At 38.4% G+C, this 23,833-nt stretch overlaps 1 protein-coding gene across 4 annotated transcripts in view; it reads left to right on the top strand.

Annotated features, from left to right (window-relative positions):
- tfdp1a (transcription factor Dp-1, a) overlaps positions 1-23,833 on the top strand; it is a 56,832-nt gene that overhangs the window by 24,874 nt on the left and 8,125 nt on the right. For all 4 annotated transcript variants that reach the window (XM_069892690.1, XM_069892692.1, XM_069892689.1 and 1 more), the window contains 5 exons: positions 4,671-4,836; positions 10,289-10,435; positions 15,148-15,216; positions 15,511-15,662; positions 23,122-23,288. In XM_069892690.1, coding sequence (XP_069748791.1) covers positions 4,671-4,836; positions 10,289-10,435; positions 15,148-15,216; positions 15,511-15,662; positions 23,122-23,288 — 701 coding nt within the window. The remainder of the gene's footprint in view (positions 1-4,670; positions 4,837-10,288; positions 10,436-15,147; positions 15,217-15,510; positions 15,663-23,121; positions 23,289-23,833) is intronic.

Below are 23,833 nucleotides of genomic sequence, written 5' to 3'. Positions count from 1 at the left end.
TAGTGGGAAGAGATGTACAGTAAAACCCTGGTCTCCAGCACATATGGGGATTGGTAGAGGATGGATAAGTGGATTTTCCTATTGCTTGAGATTTGTGTTGCGTAATTGGTGAACTAATGGCGAGGCAAGCCAATTTTAAACTTCAGTATATTTTACCTATTTATTTTCTGCTTTTTTTTTGCTAGTTGATTGAGGCTACCAGTTGCTTGCATTTTGAAAACTGGTTTTATTGTATACCAATGTTTTTGGCCTGAGCCCTTCAAGATATGAGCAAAATGCAGGCATGCCTGAATAAAAAGTCTGGGGAAGGGTGAGGGAAGGAGCAAAGGCAAAAGACCATAATTAGACAGGTATAGGAGGACAGGAGAGGAAAGATGAGAATTGATTGAAAGAGAGGGGTGCCTCTGAATGCAGAACTAGAGGAAAGGAGACATGGGGATAGGGGAATGGGGGAGGTGGAAAGATAGAAACAGGTGGATGTTAATACCATCTGGTTGGAGGGTGCAGAGCATGAAACTATGGACAAACGTGTCAGCATAGGAATGGGGCATGAAAATGAAGTGGGTTGCCACTAGGAGATCCCTGCTATTGTGGTGGACAGTGTGAAAGTGCTCAATGGAATGATCTTCTTGTCTGCGTCCAGTCTCTCTGATATAGAGGAGGCTACAATATGAGCACCGAATGCAGTAGATGACTTCATATATGAAGTGTTGCTTCACTTGGAAGGATCACCTGTGGCACAGAATGGTGGTGAGTGCAAGTGCAGCATTTCTTGCAGTCATGAGGGTAGGTACCGTGCGGGTCATTGGCAGGAAGGGAGGAGTGAATGATGGAGTTACAGAAGGAACAGTCCCTATGGAAGAATTGGAGGAGGAGATGGTGGGATCACATAGTGGGTGGCAGAAATAGTATGTTGGATGCGGTTGCTGGTGGGGTGATGGTTGAGGACAAGGGGAATCTTCGTTTTGCATAGAGTCAGGACAGATGTGTGGGAAATGGAGGGTGAGGCTTAAGTTAATGATAATAGAAGGGAAGCTGTTTTTGATGGAGGACATCTCGGATGATCTTGCGTAGAAGGCCTCATCCTGGGAGCAGATGTGATGTAGGTGGAGGAATTGTGAGACAGGAATGGAATCCTTACGGGGGAGGGTGTGAAATGGTGTAGTTGAGATAGGTGTGGGAGTTGATGGGATTGTAGAAAATGTCTGAGAGTTTGTGTCCTGAGGTGGAGTCTGAGAGATCAAGAAGGGCTAGTGTTGTTAGAGATGGACCAAGTGAATTTGAGGTCGGGTTGGAAGTTGTCAGGAAAGTGGATAAAATCAACAAGTTCGGGGTGCATGCAGTAACATCAATGAAGCTTTGTCTGTGTAGGTAATTTTGGTTTGCTCTCCATTTGCCTGGATTCGTGCATCTCTAGCAACACACTGGAAACTGTGCTACTCATTGCAAAATAGCCCACTTGTCATTCTGACCAACTTTGTTTTCATTCTCTCCTGCAGCAGTACCCTCATAGCTGTGTACTGCTTCAAAATGTACTGGAGCTGTTCATAGAAGCTTCCACAACAACATCTCCCAAACTTGCAGCTTTTAGCCCAATGTAGATAAGGCCAATAGGCATATACAAATAACCTCCCAAGGATGTTGGGAAACATAGAGACTAATGCAAGGGAGGAACTGAAAGAAATCAGTATCTCTAAGGACATGGTCTTGGGGAAATTGATGGGATTGAAGGCAGATGAATCCCAAGGGCCTGATAATCTACATCCTAGGGTACTTAAGGAAATGGCCATTCAGATAGCAGATGCTTTAAGAATTATTTTCCAGAACTCGATAGACTCAGGATCAGTACCCATGGATTGGAGGGTAGCTAATGTTACCCCACTATTCAAAAAGGGGGGGTAGAGAAAAAGCGGGGAATTATAGGCCGGTGAACCTTACATCAGTAGTGGGCAAAATGATGGAATCCATTATTAAGGATGTAATAGGGTTAGCATATGACTAGCAGAGAAGGGATCGGACGGAGTCAACATGGATTTACAAAAGGTAAATCGTGCTTGACAAATCTATTGGAATTCTTTGAGATGGTGACAGGTAAAATAGATGGGGGAGAGCCAGTGGATGTGGTGTACCTGGACTTCCAAAAGGCCTTTGATAAGGTCCCGCATGAATGACTGGCTTCCAAAATCAAGGCTCATGGGATTGGGGGCAAAGTATTGATGTGGATTGAGAACTGGCTGGCAGGTAGAAGACAGAGAGTTGGGATAAATGGCTCGTTTTCTGAGTGGCAGGCGGTGACCAGTGGGGTGCCACAGGGATCTATACTGGGACCCCAGCTGTTCACAATTTACATTAATGATCTGGATGAGGGGATTGGATGTAATATCTCCAAATTTGCAGATGACACGAAGCTAGGAGGGGTTGTGTGCACGGAAGAGGGGGTCAGGAAGCTCCAGTGTGATTTGGATAAATTGAGGGACTGGGCAGATAAATGCCAAATGCACTACAATGTGGATAAATGTGAGGTTATCCACTTTGGTAATACAAACTGGAGGGCAGATTACTATTTGAATGGCAATCGATTAAGAGATGGGGAAGTGCAGAGAGACCTAGGGGTACTTGTACACCAGTCTCTGAAGGCGAGCATGCAGGTACAGCAGGCGGTTAAAAATTCAAATGGTATGTTGGCCTTCATATCAAGAGGGTTTGAGTATAGGAACAAGGATACCTTACTGCAGCTGTACAGGGCCTTGGTGAGACTCCACCTGGAGTATTGTGTGCAGTTTTGGTCACCTTATCTAAGGAAGGATGTTCTTGCAATGGAGGGAGTGCAGAGGCGATTCATCAGGCTGATACCTGGAATGGCAGGAATGACGTATGAGGAAAGATTGCGCAAATTGGGATTGTACTCCCTGGAGTTTAGAAGATTGAGAGGGGATCTCATAGAGACATATAAAATTCTGGCAGGACTGAACAGAATGGATACAGATGGGATGTTTCCAATGATGGGAAAATCCAGAACTCGGGGCCATGGTTTGAGGATAATAGGCAAACCATTTAGGACCGAGATCAGAAGGAATTTCTTGACCCAGAGGGTGGTGAATCTGTGGAATTCATTGCCACAGAGGGCAGTAGAGGCAGGTTCATTAAATATATTTAAGAGGGAATTAGATCTATTTCTTCAGTATAAGGGCATTAAAGGTTACGGAGAGAAGGCGGGGACGGGGTACTGAACTTTAAGATCAGCCATGATCTCGTTGAATGGCGGAGCAGGCTCGAAGGGTCGAATGACCGCTCCTATCTTCTAGGTTTCTATGTTTATCATTGCTTGCAAATTGCACACAATTCTACCTTGGAAATGCATAATAATCCTTCATCGTCATTAGCAAATTCTGAGAATTTTCAGCCTAGTATTGATTAGTAACTGTAAAAGAAGCAATCCCATGTGTCTACAGCCCTCATCCTATGTCGTGGTAAAAATTCTAGGTTTTTCAAGGTATTGTTGAGCAAACCTCAGTGAGCTAACTGAGTACAACTGGGGAAAAAATAGAAATTTTCAGAAAATTTGATTGGCTTTGTTAATTTTATTCTGGTTTGCTTATCTGCTAGTTCATTGGCACATTACAGAATGATTTTTCAATTTTGGATGTCCTTTGATTAGATCAAAAATTTGGATGTTCATTTGAAAGTCTAAAAACATGATGGAGCGATCTTTAGCTATTCCTGATAACTGTCTGTTCTTTGTTTCTGTTATGAATTTTTGAGCAACTTAAAATAAATGGTGTGCAGGGGTTCTGGCAATTTTCAATCAGTCTCCCTGGAGAGTATTTTAGAAACTAAAATTTATGGAAAAAATTGTACATTTCATAGATATTTTCCAGGTACTTTCAAACATGTTATTAATGGGGTTGATGTTTAAAGAGTACTTTTTTATAGTCCTGTGGCAGGTTATAAACTGGTTCAGCTATCTCCACCAGTTGACAGGTTGTGACAAGATGATCTACATCCTATTCCAACGACCTCTGCTATTGGCAGCTGGGTGAGCAGACGCAGCCAGGTTTTGCTCCTGACAAACCAGCTATAGTCTGAGAATTATTTGCTAAGTATTTTCTTTCTGTTCCAGTGTTGCATAATGGTCCAGCCTTGGAAGCTTCCTCTTTCTCATTGACATGCTGTCCATCAGCAGCATGTAAATTAAAAACTGCAAATGGTGGAAATCTAAAGTACGCTCAGAAATGCTGGAAATACTCAGCTTTTCTCAAACTTGATTAAATAATACAATCAGAAAATGCTGGAAATTCTTGGGTTGGACCCCACATCTGCTAATGTTTCAAATTGAAGTGATGAAGGGTCTTCAACTTGAAATGTTAGCTGTTTTTCTTTCCACTGATGTGACCTGACCCAAGCATTCCCATCATTTTCTATTTTCATTTTGTATCAAGGTGGAGATGTTCGGGCCACACTGCATTCTGATCTATTGCCATATTGGTCCAATATCCTGACTCAACAGAAACTAGACCTTGGGACAACCAAGGTCTTTGTTCCTTAGCAAACTCGATCTTAATGGGAAATAGTGGAAGTTGTCAATCTATTTTATGACTAAGAAGTTTAGTAGAGATGTTGTTTTATTAAAGGAGACACACCTTTTGAAATTTTCATTGTTTACATTTCAGTAAAAGGAACAAAAAGGGTGAAAAAAATGGCAAAGGATTGAGGCATTTCTCGATGAAGGTTTGCGAGAAAGTGCAGCAGAAAGGAACGACGACCTACAATGAAGTGGCAGATGAGCTGGTGGCAGAATTCAGTAATACCAACAGCCAGGAATCGGGCACTGACGAAGTAAGGCACCATTGAAGTTTGGCAGATTAAAACTTTATAACGTGGTAAATGATGCAAAATAACTTTTCATGTATCTTGATGGAAGAAATTGATCATTTTTTTCAAGTTTGTATGTGACTGACAGTCTTACAATCAGGACTTTTTGCAAATGTTTTGACTAAATAAAAGCCTTCTGTAACTCCAACATGAAGGATATATGAACGCTCTTCCTCAACTCCTATTTTGTTAATGCTGAGAGGTGAGTGCTGATGAGAGATGGAAGGATTTTAGTTTTTACTTTCTCCTGATACCTGGCCTGAGTGTGCTAGGTAGTAGAGTCATAAGCTTGAGTTGACTTTGCACTGAAGTGTGGGAGTACATTCTGCAGGTGAATTGAGAGTAAATTACATTAGTATAGAATGCATGTATTAAACTGAATTTGGTCTCTTTCTTGATATTAAGTTGTAAATGTAACAGTGAAATAGCACACAACGTGGCAATTCATAATTATTTTTCAACTGCTTTTGAGATAGCTGGTGACTTCTGGTGGGAGGGGGGAAGGGAGGAAAATGGGAGCTCAACAAGAAGAGGAGCATGTGCTATAATTGTACAAAATGCATCTCAAGCCGCAACTTGAGTATTGAATACACTATTCGCTACATTACATGAAAGTTGTGACTAACCAAGAGTAGGTGGTTGAAATATTTTAGGGTGTAACCTGAGCAAAATCTGTTTGGTAACATGAAGTATTGAACAGCCTGAAATTGTTTTTTTTTTAAATTTTGGAACCAAGGCTATTTTAATTAAGGCGTACAGAATTACAAGGGGCTTGTGTTAAATGGACCTTTTCCCTCTCCTGAAGTGCCAAAAGTCTGTATGGATGTCAAAATTGAAGTGAAGAAATATTTTTCACCCAGAACATAATGGGGATCTAAAAGTGTGGTAGAGATTAAGCCTTCGTTTATTTTTTTTTTAAAGTTCCTTGATTGATTTTTACGGGGCCAAGGATCAATTGCTGGAGGGAAGGATTAGGTTGGTGGTTTTATTGACCAGATGGTCACCTTGGGTATAATTGTCAACAAAAGATGTGAACTCTGGATTCAGAAAATGTAAGGCACTGCTACAAAATGAAGGAATACAGGAAAAAAAGTTGATTTTTGTGAATAAAAATGTTGAGAAATTGTATACATTTGCAGTAGAACTGCATTGCAACATAAAGTCCAACCTAACACCACTTGTATAGGTGTTTGAAAAGGGTATACAAAGTTACTGTGCATCATCTGCTTACAAATCATCTACAAGAGGGCAGTCTACTGCTGAGATCAAAGTGTGGCCTGGATATTTGTGAATTGGATGGTAATAGATAGGGAAAATGGATATCATTGTACACTGAAGTAGTGGAGATGACTTGGTAGAGATTGCAATATCAAGGGCATTGCTTCCCATCAATTGGTGATATTAGCAAGTGTTGGTTCTAGCTGAAATGATAAAAGGCATAATGACAAAAATTATTGAGAAACTGGTTTCTGGCTGGTTTGCAGGTGGATAGTGTTGAAATTTCTTGGCATTTGAATCAACCTTGCTTTTAGGCCATTTCATGTCAGGCCTCCTCCTGTAGTCTGACTACAAGCATGGATCAAAAACTTCAACTTATCTTTCAGATAGCAGCCCTAAAAGGTTGCTCCAGCGTTGCATTCATATTAAGCGGCACTGTGTAGCGCCCTCTGGATCCGATGGATGCAGGGTGGCTGGTGCCACAGTGCCACCTGTGATAAATACGTGGCAAAGCAATGGTCATCTTCCCTACCCATAAACCCCTCACACAGCAGGAACCAGTTTCCCAGAAGTTCCAAATGCATGGGGGATTATGGGTAGGGAAGGCGGCCATTGTTCTGCCACGTTTTGAGTTGTAGCGAGCGGCCCTGAAGACCAAAGCAGTTGGTGAGGCTGTCACTGCCAGCATCAGCTGCCCCCCTGATGGCCCTCGCTGCCCCAATGGCTCCTGCCCCTGCCTTGAGTGGTCATGGAGGGAAAGGCGTGAGTGGGGAGATGGGTCACGGGCTGATGGCGTCATCTGCCAGCCCCTTGTAGCGGCTGTATATTCAGGTCAGGCAGCGGAGCACAGCGCTCTGCCGATTATCCTTCCCCGAGAAGAGTTGGAATCGGCGCCTCGGAGCCAACCACAGCACATTCAAAGAGGCAAGTGTTTAGGTGCCTTTACAGACGGGTGTTTTCCTTGCTTGAAAGGGCCTTTTGATTAACTGAACATTAAACAATTCACTGTGTATGCAGTTTATTAGAACATTTTACTGGATTTGTTAATGAAACAATTTTCTGTTTGAAATTTGTGGTGTCGTAAGCAAGCAAATCATAGCCCAATAGATGACAACTTCAAATTAAAACCTTTATATCTTGTTGAATTCTCTCTGCTGGATATTTGTTTTTGCTGGCTATTAAATAACTGAGAAGCAAGATGCTTCTCCTGTGGGTTGGGAATGGGAAGAAAATGAGCAAACTGTCTTGTTCCTTCTCAACCCACTTTTAATTTTTCTTCCTACTGAACAGGATGAGATTGTTGGCAGCAATATGCAGTCCACAATGTCATGGCTGGAAGAGGGCTCTGCAAGGGAACACAAATTAAGTGTGTGCAATTGAATTACAAAGGTATATTGCATGGTGGAATCTTTCTCCTCTATTGGTGGGCAGGTTGGCCCAGAACATTGTGCTTGGGTTGTTTTACAGTTTTTAATTTAGTTTATTAAATATTTTTTCCAGCTCCATTTACTCTTTCCACTGGAAAAGTTATCTGAGCTATGTAATAAAATTCCCTTCTCAGTGCCCCGAAACTTGAGTTTTCTTTTCTACATTTTCAGATCAATAAGTGTCACATTTGTTTATATCTGTAATCTTTATTGGGCTGTCTTGTTGAATATTAGTTCACTAAGGGTGAGTCATTTTCCAGTTTTTGTTTGAAGAAAAAGTAGAATTCTGCCAAATTTCCAGACATAGTTTAATTTTATGATATGCTTGGAATCAAGTTACTTGATTTGCTAACTGATAAAATCGAAGTAATTATGTGCATATAAACTAGAATCAAATTGCATGAATGTAGGGAGAATAAATTATCGACTCCTTGAGCCAATTCACCTTTTCAGCAAGATTGTGGATAATCTTCCATCAGTCACTAAATTGAGATTTAAATTGCCAATATCTGCTTCCATTTTTGTGCGAAGGGTGTCCTGTTTATGATACCTTTACTCCGAAGAATTTTCATATTCTTACAAGTGGACTGCATTGGATTCAAATGCTTTGTAATTTTACCTCTACGGTCACATGGGAAAGTTCATTTTTGAATGCAAACAGTTATAGAATATAATTATTGTTGTCGAATCTCTCAACCATTGAACATCCTGAAAGAAAGCTTAAATTGCATTTAATACATTATATTTTTGTAACGCAAGTGTATTTGACAAAATTTTCACCACCACTTTCTTAAGGGCTGGGCTTGGTGAAAAATCCTGAAAAACAAGTACTTGGGTTGTGAATTTAACTCTTCTAAGCCCAGATAACCATTTGAACTTGTTTTGCACTCCATTTAAGGTGGTTACAGTTACCTTTGCGATATGAAACAGATGCTGGATTCTTGAGCGAGAAGCTTGAGGGAAATGGTCACTGAAATGGTCAGGCAGCAAATTATCAGGATCCTTTGAGATCTTCTGATGTGAGAACCATCTTTTGTGTTTAACAAGGCCCTTGTGCAGTTGTAACCATCTAAATATAAAGGCTAGCATTTGAATACCCTTTTAATTATATTTTTTTTTTAGCTGACTAGTATATTCTGGTGACCTGTATCAATGGGTCACTAAATCTCTCTGGCTTTGATTGTCACTGATCTTTTTAAACAAAATGTTGTCCTGATCAACTCTTTCTGTCCAAACCAACTGACCTGGCATGTGCCTGTGTTAAAATCTTTGTGGTAGTTTTACCATTTATTTAATTATCAATGTTGTTGTAATTTTATGCTGCCTGCAATTTTCATAACTTGATGTGCCATTAGATGTATGGTTCTACAATCTGTTATTTAATTCATTAATAAATGAATAGTTGCACTTTGACAAATCCTTATGGCAATATTACTAATCACTGTGTGTAACATCATCCATCTTTGTTACTTACTGCTTAAACAACAATACCATGAAGCAAATATTTCCTTACTATATTTTGCACATGTTTAAAGAAATTGAGTTTTTAAAGACTGGTTTGCAACTTTAAACTTATCAACGAATAACAATGTTCAGTGTGTGTGTTCACCATTTACAGAAATAGTATGTTTAAATGTCATTCAGTCATCTTGAATGATGAACTGGCAACCGTGCCTGCCTGTCCCGCATCGGACTTGTCAGCCACAAACGAGCCTGCAGCTGACGTGGACTTTACCCCTCCATAAATCTTCGTCCACGAAGCCAAGCCAAAGAAGACTTGGTTTGACACATTATATCGCCAGATAACCTGGCATATGTGATGTTAATATCACAATTAACTTCCACTTTCTTAGACAAGAGAAACTAAAGTTTCATTTAAGTTGTGTTCTGGTTTCTCCAGTTAAGTCGTCATGACATTGTCACTGATGATGTGCTGGAGGGCTGTAGTGCAGTGAATCACCATATTCCAAAAACCAGAAGCCACTTGATAAAGACAAGGTGCCTTGGAGTTCAGTTTTGTTCATCTGCAGTTTGATTAGTTCTGTTATTGCTATTTCAAAATGGTTACTGATTACCAAAAATTTCATACTTGGCTTTGGAGAAAATTGTGTGTTCTTAAATTAAATATTTAGTTTTGAGCAAGAGGTTTTGTTGAAGTCTTGTTTAGTTCCTTAAAGGGTGCAATCCTAGAATTTCTATGACTAGATAAGTAAGCCACTTGGACTTTCAAGTCTATGCCAGCTCCTGTCGTGCATTGTACAACAATCCCTATAACCTAGTATTTTCCCTCAAATGCCCATGTCTTAAAAGTAATGTTTGTTTTGATTACCCTTACAGGTAGTGCATTTCAGATCATAAGTATGCAAAAGTTTTCTCCTCTTGTAAATTCTGTCCAAAATTTTAAACATTCCCTCACAGTCATTCTATTATCTGCTAATAAGATCATCTTCACTCTACTGTAAAACAGTCGATTTCATGATCATCTCCAGTATCCTTTTAACGTCCTTTGCTTCGAGGAGGATAGCTGTAGCTCCAGTGCACTCGTTTTCCTAAAGAAGCACATATGGGGCACTTGTTTTGATAAAGAAGCACATATGGGGCACTTGTTTTGATAAAGAAGCACATATGGGGCACTCGTTTTCCTAAAGAAGCACATATGGGGCAATAGTAGACTGGCATGTTGTATCTACAATGTCATTTCCATTCAAATAGATAACATTATGTTTTAACGTTTCTAATTAAAGAAAAATGTTTTGTACTCTAATCCACAGCAAGGATATGATCAAAAAAATATAAGACGTCGGGTTTATGATGCATTGAATGTGCTCATGGCAATGAACATTATATCTAAAGAGAAGAAAGAAATCAAGTGGATAGGACTTCCTACAAACTCAGCTCAAGAGTGCCAGAATCTCGAGGTAAAAATGGAATGCCTGTTGTCTCTCCATGGAACAAACTATGCATCCTCTATCTACAGAGTAAAATATTTCAATACATTCTGGCAGTTGAAAATAATTCTCATTTAATGCGCAGTCACATCAGTCGTTTGAAAATTAGAAGACAAATGATTGAAATGCAAAGTAAAACCGGAAAATGCTAGAACCATTCAGCAGGCTAAGGCTAAGCAGCATCTTCATTCCATGGGGTGGGGGGGGGGGGGGGGGGTGGTGGAGAATGTTTTGTATTAATGTAGAATCTTCATCGGAACCTAGAATATTATACAGAGTGAAACCAGAAAGTTTTCAGACGCTGCGATTGTGGTAAAAATACAGAAATGCTAGAGAAACTCGACCAGTCTTTTCAGCAATATATCTTTGCTTTTTTGGATGCTGAAGACTGGCTGAGTTACTCAAGTAATTCTGTGCTGACCAAGATAAACCTACTGCACAAAAAATCTCACCCTTCCTAACCTCGCAGCCAAAGCGCTCCATTTTTCTTGCATTCATGTGCCTATTTCAGTCTTCTGAATGTCACTATTGTCCGAGCCTTCACTGCTGGCAAAACATTCCAGGCACCCAGCACCCACCACTCTCTGTATTTATATAAATATATATATATATATATATATATATTTTTTTTTTTTTTTTAAGGATTTGCCTCTCATCTCTTCTAGACTTTCCTCCACTCACATTAAGCAGATGTCCTCTGGAATTTGCTTTTAGGATGAGGGAAAAGTTTTCCACCCTATCGAGGTCTCTTGTATTCTTATAGACCTCAATTAAGTCACTTTTCATCCTTTGTTGCTCCAAAGAGAAAAGCCCTAGCTCTGTCAACCTTGCTCTACAAGGCATGTTCTCTGATCTAGGCATCATCTTGGAATATCACCTGCACCCTCTCTGAATTATCTCAAAAAGCATGCTGACTATAAATGCTTGTACAGTTCTATCCCTAGATTCCTCTCCAATAATTCCCAGGATTTCATAAACAAGGGGCTACATTTTGCCATTTTCCAATCCTTCGGTACCTCTTCTGTGGCCAGGGAGGACGCAGAGATCATCGTCAACACTTCAGTCATTTCTTCCCTCACTTCCTGTTGGTCTAGGGGACGTCTGTCAAATATTTTGCAGAAGATCCAGCACTTGGTCACCTCGGCCTGCTCCTGTTCTATAATGACATTCATTCACCAAGGTCTGAAAGCAAAGCATTCATTAAAGACCTCCCCTACCTCCTTTTTTACCCCTCTTTATTCCTCATCAGTCCTACCCTCACTCTAGTCATCCTTCTGTTTTTCATGCATGTGTATTATGCTTTAAGGTTTTATAATCCTACTTGCCACCGTTTTTTCTTTCTTCCTTTTGCTCTCCTTAAATTTCTTCCTGGCTACCATATAATTCTCATAAGCCCCTCCTGACTTTTTCCTCCTAAACCTTGCATATGCTGCCTCTTGACTAGCTGTCCTATCTCCCTTGTCACCAATGGCTCCTTCCTTTACCTTGCCATCTTTTCCCTATCTCAATGGGACAACCCTATCTAGGGCTTTGCACATGAGGTCCCTAAACATGCTAGGTATTTCCCTGAGAACATGGGCTCCCAACTTACTCTCCCAAATTCCTTGGTAATCCCATTGTATCCAGCCCTACCCCAATTCAACACTTTTCCTCTTTTTTTAATACGATACCAACTATGCTGTCACTGTTCCTGAAATACTCCTCCCACCGAGAGCCTGTCACCCAGTACAAGATCCAGAATGGCATCTCCTCCTAGTTGCCTTGTCCACATACTGTGTGAAGAATCGTAAGCACACCTGACAAATTTCTGTCCCATCTCAATCTTTTGCACAAAGGAGGTCCCAGTCAATATTGGGGAAGTTGTCGTCTCCCATCATAACAGCCCTATTATTTTTGCACCTTTCCAAAATATGCCACTCCCCTCCCCATTTCCTTTTTACCTCCTTCTTTACCCTTTTGAAACATTTAAATCCAGAGAACTTGCATCAGTCAATTCTGTCCTTGGGTCATCCATGCCTTTATGACGCAACAATGTAATTCCTTATACTGATCCACTTTCTAAGTTCATCACCTTTGTTCATTTTTTGAATTTTTTTTTATAAATATACATTTCAAAATTTTCCTTTTTCTAAATAAATATGTATATATAACTTTTTTTCTGTAATAAAATTCAACAACCCCCTTCCCTCCCTCTTCCCACTATAAATCGTACACTGTCAGGGGTTACAATTGGATTTAAAAAAGAAAATCTTCATTGGGGAGATCACTTATATTTTTATAATAATAGCACTTTTTTATATTTGGGCCCCTATGTAGTCCAAATATGAGTGGCATATTTTTATAAATAAAACATTTTTATATTTTAGATTATATGCTTTTTTAATTTCTCATCGGAATACAACTATTCATCTGTCTTCCATCGTGATACCTGTAGAGGGGAGTCAGACTTCCAAGTAATCTCAACACTTTTTTCACAGCTTAAGAAGCTATTTTAACAAATGAAATTTGGTATTTAGTTAGTTTATTACTTATTTCAATAAAATTGCTCAAAAGATACAGCTCCAGGCCATCCGCCAAGGGCACCCCTGTTATCCTTGTTAATATTTTAGTAATATCCTGCCAGAAAGGTCTCGCCTTCACACAAGACCACATAGCATGTAAGAATGTTCCTATCTCTATCCCACACCTAAAACACATTTCTGAGATTTCAGACTTTGATTTATGCAACTTCTGTGGTTTGAGATATAATTGGTGTAGGAAATTATATTGCACTAATCCGTATCTTGTATTTATAATTGATGTCATACTATCCAAACACCAATCAGACCAGTATCTTTCCATTATTCCGACTCCCATCTCTCTCTTGATCTCTGTAAACCTGGCTTTGTATTTTCATTTTGGAGAGCGAAGTACATCCTAGATATAAATTTAAGTGTATTCCCTAGGTAAATCATTCATTCTATCTCACTTACTTCAACTGGAGAAAGCAGAAGGATGTTCAATTTAGCTACTCCATACTTATTTCTAAATTGTTCAAAAGATATGAGATCCTTCCATATAACAATCATCAACATCTTATTCCTTTTGTCATACCATGAATTCAATATTTTGTTACCCAGATTCATAGGCAGTAGTACATTTTTACGTATTGGTGTCTTTAGTGATGGATCTGCTTTTCTCCTGATACATTCATTTATTTCTTGCCATATTCTAATCATGTATATTAATATCTGAAGGAGGACCATTTTCTTCAAAAATGATTAAAAATCTTGCTTGTGCTGATAGATAATACTTCTTCAAATCCGGAAGTCTAATTCCTCCCAGTTTATAATCCCATGTCAACTTTTCAGTGCAATTCTTGATACTTTATTATTCCATAGGAATTGTCTTACACAATTAAGTAATAATTTAAATAATTTTTTAGTACATAAGGCAACAAGTGAAAGGGATACTGTAGTCTTGGCATTACCTTCATTTTTATACAATTTATCCTTCCTATTAATGTAATTGACAGATCTTTCCACTTCTGTAGATCTTTTCCTATTTTTTCTAGTAGAGGGATATAATTATCATACAAGTTCTGTAAATTATTATCTGTCATTATTCTTAAGTATCCTTCTTCCAGTTAAATCTACTACCTTTTTGATATATTTCAGAATCAAAATTCTGCAATGGCATTACCTCACTTTTATCCATATTTATTTTATATCCTGATAATCTTCCATATGTATTGTTATCTTAACCAAGGTTCAGCCGGGTGAGACATCATCAGCACTTGACAAAGAGCCTGAAATGTTACTGTTTAATTCTTCCTGATGCTGCATAGCCTGCTGAGTTTATCCATCATGTTTGTGTATTTCATCTGATCTAACGCTCTGGTTCTCATACCCAGTGAGATCTTGATGTTAATTCTCTCTCCCTTTTCACAGATGCCACCTAGCCTGTTGAGTTTTTCCAGCATTAGTAGTTGTCTTTGCATTAGTAGTTTATTTTGCGTAGTTCAGTTTTTTTAAGATTTCAGTTACTTTTCTGTTATTGGGCTTCAAATATTAATTCCTTTTTCTTTTACTCTTCCATTCATTGGTGATGTGTACATTTTGATTGACTTGTGAAAGAGCTGTTCTTGGGTTATTTATTTTTGCTCTTTGGTAGCAAATTTGTTCACCATTTACCTTGTGGGGAAAAAAGTTGTTGGTTCAACTTTTTTCCTATCTCAACCCAAAATTTTATTTGCATTTTTTTTGGTGGAGCTTTTTTTTGAAGGTAACCATTGTTGCAATATTTTGTTCTTCAATGTGCAGAAAATAGTGCTTGTTAATGAAAGGTATTCCTTCAATATGTTCTTCACATAGTCTTGCAGTTTGGTTCTTTCATTGAGCAGTTTCCCTTAGCTTTTAACTTGTGTTGAAGAGTTAAATGCAGTGTTAAATGACCAGTCCTTTGCCATCTCTTCAACCCTTGCACATTTAATTTTAATTGCTAGATAACTGGTAATCTTGTTTTTAATCTGTCTAGATTTTGACTCTTGAATTCCCTCCATAAGCCTCTTTTAAAATGCTTCTCAAAATATTCCTTTTTGATATTTCTCAAGTTTTAATCACCTGTCCTATATGCATAATAATTACAACAGATTAGTTTGCAGCATCCAGCAGCTGATGGAACTTTTGTCTTTGTGTGATTAGATGGAGAAGCGGAGGAAAATGGAGATGATAAAACAGAAGCAGTTACAGCTTAAGGAGTTGCTTCTGCAGGTAAAATTGCAAAGATGTTCTTTATTAGACAGTTTTAATGAATACATATAAATGTTGATTAAATTTATTTGATTTACAAATATCAGCTGGACAAAATCAGATTTTGTGGCACTATTTGTGGAGATGGGAAATTTTTAATGTAAACTAATTGGTATTTCTCCTTGGTTGTAAAGCTACTCAAAGGTTCCTTCTGTGAGAATAAGAAAGAATCTGAGAAAACATGAATTTAAGAATGCACGACTATGACTCCAAATAATAAAGAGAATGTACATTGCAAAAACTTTTATTTTGCAGCAAATTGCCTTTAAGAATCTGGTTCAACGAAATCGCCTTGTAGAACAACAATCTGGCAGGGTTCCTCCTCCCAACACTGCCATTCAGCTGCCCTTCATTTTAGTCAACACCAGCAAAAAAACTATCATAGACTGCAGTATCTCTCCTGATAAGTAAGTATAGAAAAATCTCAGTGGCTTCGTCTGTTTTAAAATTAGCATTTTTATTCCAAAATTTCAAAATTCCATTATTCCAAAATTTCCTTTTTTCCCAATTCAAGATGCAGGAAAATAGCTTGGAAAAACAAAATACATACTTCATTTGTCTCTAAACCAATTAATTCATCTTCAAAATAAGAGTAATTATTTTAAAATCAAAAATGTACTTCACTGCATAGTTTCAAGGGCTCCAACAAAGTTGAAATTGATTAGAATCATTGTTTAAAAAAACTACTGATTGAAATCATACCTTGTACAAAAGTGTTGTTATTGAGAAGTCCTCAGACTCATGACATTACTGTAAGTTCTTCAAGAAGTCTTCTTCATCAACTATTCCATTATTTCCTTTGTGGTTAAATATGGGAATGTATGTAATGGAATATCATGGTCAGGTAATCAAGCCGTCTGTACCTTTGTTTGCCAAATCCTAGATGGGACTCGGGCTTGGACTGGTATGAGGAAAGTAGCTTTTTTGGTTCTTAACCCTTTGGACTCCACCCCCTGCTTTCAGGGGCCACCAACAAGTGCATAAATTCAATGTTCCCATTTTACAGGACTAGTTTTATACCTAACCACCAGCTGGTTCACACTGTAGTTTACCAATGGACCTGGTCTGGAAAATATATATTACGAAAGGTTAAAGATGGTAGGAGTCCAAAGGGTTAATGACCATCAGCGAGAGAGAGAGAGAGAGAGAGAGAGAGAGAGAGAGAAAATGAGAATTGTTTGACATTGTCATTCTGTGGCTTAACTGCAGCAGAATCCCCATGGTTAAAAGGTAACTTGGCCACGGACATAAAACTTTTACATAGAGCAGATCATAAACCAGAATTCTACAATGAGTGATTTGTTTTCCTATTTCCCAGAAACATTTCCATCTACAAGGAACAAATCAATTGTTTGATTCTGTACTGTTCACTCATCTAGATGTTTACAGCTTCACTGTCACTCAAGAAACTTGTTATCTTCCAGGACAAAGCAATCTACCTGATTTGGATCTTGATGATTTACTCTGCCCATGTCCACAAAATCATGGCTGCAACATGTATCACCTGAAAAATGAAGAGAAGCAATTCACCAAGACTGTTTGATTAGCACATCCCAATGCATTTCCATTCCTTCATGTTGCTAGGCTTGAGCCATGGAGCTCCATCAATTCTTATAACGTCACGAATGGTTGGGTAGTACCTTCATCAATAGATCTTCCGTACTTCAAGAAGTCTAACTTTCATGGTCTTGGGGGCATTTTGACATGAGCAATTAATGCTGGTCTTGATGCTATCACATCTAGTAAATTCATTAAAAGAAAGTTCACTGCAAATTTGGAAGTATATTGACACTCCTTGATTACACTGGTCACTGTTCTGGAATTCTTTACTTGTCAACACAATGAGTGTACTTTACCAAATGGGATTGCAATATTTCAAACAGGTAACATTTGCCATAGTGAAGGCAACAAAATCCACATTTCGTAAAAGGCTAAATAGATAAGATATTCCATCAGCTCTTCAGATATACTGCCCTAAGGTTAAGCAATTTAACATAAATAGGCATTTTACCCCAAGCCTTCCTAATGTCATAAACCATAATACTGGTTTTCTTGATGGTATGGAGAAAGGTTATTTGTATTTCAATAATTATGAAAATCAAGGGATGCTTTGTTATTTGGATAAAGGTAGTGTACATCAGTGTTTATCATGAATTGCCCTACAAGCGAGATTCAGTGATGTTTTTGAGTGAATAAAGAGAAGCTGCAAGGGCTCAGTGGGGCAGATAGAATGCGTGGGGAATAAAAGTACATTTTATGTTTTGAATCTGTACCCTTTTTCGATGAAGGTTCAGTATCTGCAGTTTTGTTTCTGCTGTTAAGTTTTATTTGGATTAATGCTCCTTCAGGTTTAGCAGGAGAGAACATACATATTAACTTTGAGAATAGAATCATTCTTTTGGTATTACACTAATGTCACAACCTTAATAACTTCACAACTTTAACATTCAGTAATTTCAGCGTGCATGATTACAAAACTTTTATTTAACACCAATAAAATATTAAATACAGGCATTTTAGTGAAATTCTGCAATGTACCGTATTTTTTGGTGTACGTCGATCTCCCACCCCCTTTTAGGATTTTATGGTATATCCAGCGTACAAGTCGACCCCAATTTTCTGGCTGCCTGAGGTGCCCTGTGGACTGGCATGTATGTTGACTCCAGAAGCTCACAATGCCTGAAAGGGGCAGTTGACCGGTGTATACGTCGACACCCCCCCTCTTTCCCCCCCCCCCCCATATTGCGTGGATTGATCTGCTGGGTATTGGCTGGAGGTGATTGCTATCAAGGAGGGTCCATCAACACAACGCAGCACACAACGAAAATATGAAGCAAGGTTTAAGTTGAAAGTGATAGAAATGGCCAAGAAAACCAATAACTGCAGTGCTGCAAGAAAATTGGATGTGCATGAGAAGTTGGTAAGAAATTGAAGGAAGAAAGAAGAGACTTTAAGAAAAATACCAAAAATGCAATGTCCTTTGAGAAAAGGAAGCACTCATTGGCCAGAGTTGAAAAATCACGTTGCAGAATGGGTATGTGAACAGAGGCAAAATTGCTACATAGTCACCCGAAATAAAATACGACCATTTGGATTGCCGTGGGCCAAGTCGCACCCAAACTTCAGTGGTGATTTTGAGGCTACAGTAGGCTGGTGCAATCATTTCATGAACAGGAAATATCTGGTATTATGCCAAAAAAACAAAAATTGACAAAAACTACCAAAAGATCTTGATCATAAAGTTGAGTTTTGACCAGTGTATTATAAGGAACTGGCAGAAACACTAGTTTGCATTGGCAAATATCAAACATGGATGAAACCCCATGAATTTCAACATGAAAGGCAATAGAACTGTAGAATGGAAGGGTGTTAAAACTGAGCAAACCAAAAGTACAAGCCATGGAAAGACCAGGTTTACCATGGTGTTATTGTGCATGGCTGACGGGACAAAGTTAAGACCCATGGTGATCTTCAAATGCAAAATTAAACCTAGAATGAAATTCCCTGCAGGTCGTTTTGTACATTTTCATGAAAAAGAATGGATGAAAATGGAGTAAAACTATGGATAGACAATGTGTGGAACAGGTGGTTTACGCAAAGAATGGAGTTTGCTGGCCTGGGATCTGTTTCGTAGCCACTTAACTGAGAAGATTAAATGTAGATTAGCACTACATAATAATTACATGGTGGTTTGACTTCTTTATTGCAACTTCTCAATGTCTGCTTGAACAAGCCATTTAAAGACCATGTGTGTGAGGAATGGAATACATGGATGTCGAGTGCAGAAAAGTAGTTTACAAAAGGCAGGGCAATGTGTGCTGCATCACTTGATATGCTGTGTAAACTTTGTGCTCAAGGCATGGGACAAAGTTAAAGTGGAGACTGATAAAATTGTTTAAAAAGTGTAACATCTCTGGAAGACAGATGGAATAAAATATCTTGGAATAGCAACTGACAATAACTTGCAAAATTTGTACAAACTAAATGATGTTCCTCTTGGAAAAATAGAAAGACCCCTATAGAAATAGAGACTTACTGATTACTTTGGTGGGAAGGGTTAACTGTGTCAAAATGTAAGTGATGCTAAGACTGCAATACCTTTTTCAATTGCTGCTATTCCGTTACCTAAAACCTTTTTTCAGCTACTAAGCAACCATATTAGACAGTTCCTATGGAATAATAAGGTACCAAGATTTTCATCGGAAAAACTGACATGGGACTACAGGCTAGGAAGACTTAGACTTCCAGATTTCAAAAAATGTTATCTAGCTGCACAGGCTCGATTTCTCGCAACCATCTTCACTGAAAACAATCCCCTGTCTTGGGTTCAAATGGGAATGTACTCATTGGAGGGGGGGGAAAGCAAAGGACATATTATGTGTGTGTGTGTATATATATATATATATATATATATATAGTTTCAAATCACTAAAGGAAAAGACAGATAACCCCATTATAATATATATAGAATATATATAATCATATATATATATATTTATGATTAGAACATGGCAAGAAATTAATGAATGTCTAGGGAAAAAAGTAGGGATATCAATAAAATCACTATTGTTTTTTTTAATTGTTACTGTCTAAACATGAGCAATAGAATATTAAATTTGTGGTATGACAAAGGTACAAGATATATTAAGGACAATTACATGGAAGGAACCCTCATGTCCTTTGAACACAAATACAGAGAGGCCAATGGGACCTACTATTTTCTCCAGCTTAGATAATTCTAAAGCGAAAGGTGGGGACCAACGTTGACCCCACCTGAAATTAGTGAAACTGAACGAATGGTGTGGATGGGGAATACACCTAAATTTATAACAAAAATGTACTATACACTCCAGATCGAAAGTGCAAAACCAGGATTACAGAGGTCAAGAGAGATGGAAGTTGGACTTGAGTGTGGTGATTTCAGAAAGAAGCTGGTCAGATTGGTGTAAGGACAGCATGACATCAATTATAAGTGCAAGATATGGGCTGGTTCAGTATAACTTTTTTACACCAATTATCTTACCATACAAAAGTTACATAGATCAAAAGCTAAAATTTCAGATGTGTAACTGAGACAGGATCTTTTCTACATGCCATGTGGTCATGTGTGAAAGTGAGGCCATTTTGGCAAGAAATCACAGAAAAACTAACCAGGATAACAGGAGTGGCCTTCACGGCAATCTGGAGCTATACCTATTAGGTAATTTCATGAAATTGTGTGGTAAATTGACCAAATATCAAATCTCATTTATAAAAAAAATAGCACTGGCGGTAACAAAAAGTGTATTGCAATTACTTAGAAGTCCAACTTCCCTCTAGTAGCACACTGGACTGCGAAAATGAACAGCTGTATACTTATGGGGGGAAAACAATCACATAAAGAATAAATATGACGCTTTTGTAAATGTCTGGCAGCCAGACCTTGACCACGTCGGGGCCTAGATGCAGTAGTAAAAAAGGTATAAAAGTAATTATATATACAAAAACATAGTTTCCCCAACTCTATATATTAAAAATATATGTAAGCTTTGACAGTAAACGGATCTGTATGTATGGAAGGGAGGGAGGGACTGTTTTGTTTTTGTTTGTTGTGTTTGTGAGAAAAAGTTTAATATTGTATATTTAAAATGTTACTATGTATAATTTTTGGGGAAAATAATCCAAAAAAAAAGTGCGATATCTCTTGTGCATTTGAGGGCACAGAAGTTGGTTTATCGTGGGACACTGACAATGAAGCTGAAACCGTCTCATCAGATACAGACTGGGACCCATATGATGACTGTTTCAACAGTGAGAGGGTGGATGTGCTGCTGTCATCTTTGCTTCAGACGATGATGGAGAGAGAGATTTTTGAAGGGTTCTAAATGTGTTGTTGTTTTCAGAAAATGATAGCAATTTTGATAAGGGTGCTAATTGTGTTGTAGCAGTTGGGTTTTGGTTTTGTTTCTCAAGGGTCAACTTATACACAGAATTGATTTTTTTCAAGGGTCGATGTACACCAAATCAGCCCGGATTGGATTTTGAGCTGAATTTAAGGTCTCAAAAGTATATTTGCCGTATTTCTTTTTTGAGAGATTTTTTGCGTTTCATGACTCGACGTACGCCAAAATGTATGGTATTTGCTTCCCTGAGTCTGTGTGCAAAGAAAGAAGGAACTCTAGTCTCCAACTTCCAAAATATTTTTCATTCCTCCTGATGCTTTTCTTTGCTGGAGAATAACCTTGGGAATGGCTAATTCGACAGAATATGGCTGTAATTATTAACTATCTCAGACTTTGCTTGTGAGGAGAGACAACTTGATTGGATTCTGACCATGTATTCATAACATTTATTGGAAAATAGATATCAGGAAAAATATCGCAGCTCCCTTTTCCAGACTGAGTTTAGCTAATACAATTGGCTGAGGATTTGAAACTTTTGTCTACAACTCCACATAAATCCAAGTCAGGAGCACCAAGAACGTTATAAAATTAAAATTGAAGGAAACTCAAGATAGTAGTAATATGTTTATTGCTGGACATTGAACTGGGTATTCATTTTATCAAGGCTGCTTGATGTTTGACATTTACAATGTTGTATGTGGGAAAATATCTTTTTAACATTTGGCCAAGGGCTTTCAAATTGATGCTCTTGATGGAGACCAGTCAGGATACTATTATGTTGGACTTTAGTCAGAATTTAGTCAGTAGATATTTTCTCAGGAATATTGATTATGGTGTGCCTCTGGGATCAGTGCTGGGACCATTGTTGTTTCTCATCTATATCAATGATCTGGATGATAATGTGGTAAATTTGATGAGCAATGGTGTTCTGGATAGCGAAGGTTTTCCAAGCTTCCAGAATTGAATTTTGCAAGGACAAACGAAGAAAGGACATGCACAGTAAATGGTAGGGCACTGATTAGTGCAGAGGGATCTGGAAATACTGATAAAGCTGTACATAAATCTCTGAATGTGGCGTGACTGGTAGATAGTGTTGTAAAAAGAGCTTTTGACATCTGGCCTTTATACATCAAAGTATTGGGTATAGGAGTTGGAATGTTATGGTAAAGTTTATAAGAGATTGGTGAGGCCAAATTTGGAGTGTTGTGTACAGTTTCAGTTACCTAACTACAGGAAAAATATCAATGAGATAGTGTAGAGAAGATTTACTAGGATGTTGCCAGACTCCAGGAACTGAATTACAGAGAAAGGCTAAACCGGTTAGGACTTTATTCCTTGGAGTGTAGAAGAAAGAAGGGGAGATTTGACAAAGGTATTTAAAATTGAGGGGGATAGACAGTAAATGTGGGTGGACTTTTTCCACCGAGGATAAGTGAGATACAAACCAGAGGAAATGGGTTAAGGGTGAAAGGGGAAAAATTTAGGGCATGGTGGCCAACCTTTTCATTTTTAATTTGGGCATAAAGGACATTTTGGCCCACAAGTCTGTGCCGCCCAATTAACCTAGATCCTCGGTATGTACTCGTGGGCTGAAATGGCCTGTTACCGTGCAGTATGTCTAAATTAAAAATTAAAAGGTTGGCTACCCCTGGTTTAGAGGGAACTTCTTCACACTGAATGATGGGAATGTAGAATGAGCTGTCAGCTGAAGTGGTGAATGTGGGCTCAATTTTAACATTTTAAGAAGAATTTGTACAGGTACGTGGATGGGAGAGGTATGGTGGGCTATGGACTGGGTCCAGATCAGTGGGGCTAGAAAGAAAAGTGGTTCAGCATTGACCAGAAGGGCTGAAGGGGCCTGTTTCTGTGCTGTAATTTTCTATGGTTTTAATATTTTAAAAGCTTATCTGGATGTAGCCTGTTTTGAAATATTTGAAATTTCCAAAAAAAGTAATTAATTACAATGTCCATCTTTGTTTTACAGGTTTGAATATTTTTTTAACTTTGATAATACATTTGAAATCCATGATGACATTGAAATTCTTAAGAGAATGCGAATGGCTTTTGGATTGGAGTCTGGTGGCTGTTCTGCTGATGAACTAAAGATGGCTAAAAGCCTTGTACCCCAAGTCCTGGAACCATATGTAATAGGTAAAATATAGACTGGGAAGATTTGTACATGTCCATCATATTGATTTTGAGTATTACGCTCTTCTTAAAAGACAGGAATATATTTTATCCAACTGTGGCAGATAATTTTGTATTAAATATTTTGGGAATTTTAAATTAGTATCTATAAAAATGCCTTCAAGATATCTGTTAAATTGCTTTAAAATGTGCTGACTTTTGCAGGTAAACAGAAACAGTTAACTTCATTGGGTTGTATGGAAGGGTATAAAATTTATTGATTCTTTTTCTTGGAACTATATGTAATAGGGAAAGTGTTAGGTGTTGGGCGCTGGTGTGAGGAACAGCAGGTACTACAACAACTCCAGCAGCGGACCCATGAGTCAGGTAAAGAAGATCCAACCACGTGGACACAGAGTGGGGCTACAGATCAAGCTGAGATGTCGGGTCCTGAGGTTTCCGCTCCCTACCATCCTCCTGGCCGACATACAGGCCTTGGAGAACAAACTTGATGAACTCCAAGCCAGACTTCAACTTCAGAGAGACGTCAAGGAGTGCTATGTGATGTG

Source organism: Narcine bancroftii, chromosome 8 (genome assembly GCF_036971445.1).
Source record: "Narcine bancroftii isolate sNarBan1 chromosome 8, sNarBan1.hap1, whole genome shotgun sequence".
Classification (NCBI taxonomy): Eukaryota; Metazoa; Chordata; class Chondrichthyes; order Torpediniformes; family Narcinidae; genus Narcine; species Narcine bancroftii.
This window is presented reverse-complemented; position numbering and strand designations above follow the sequence as displayed.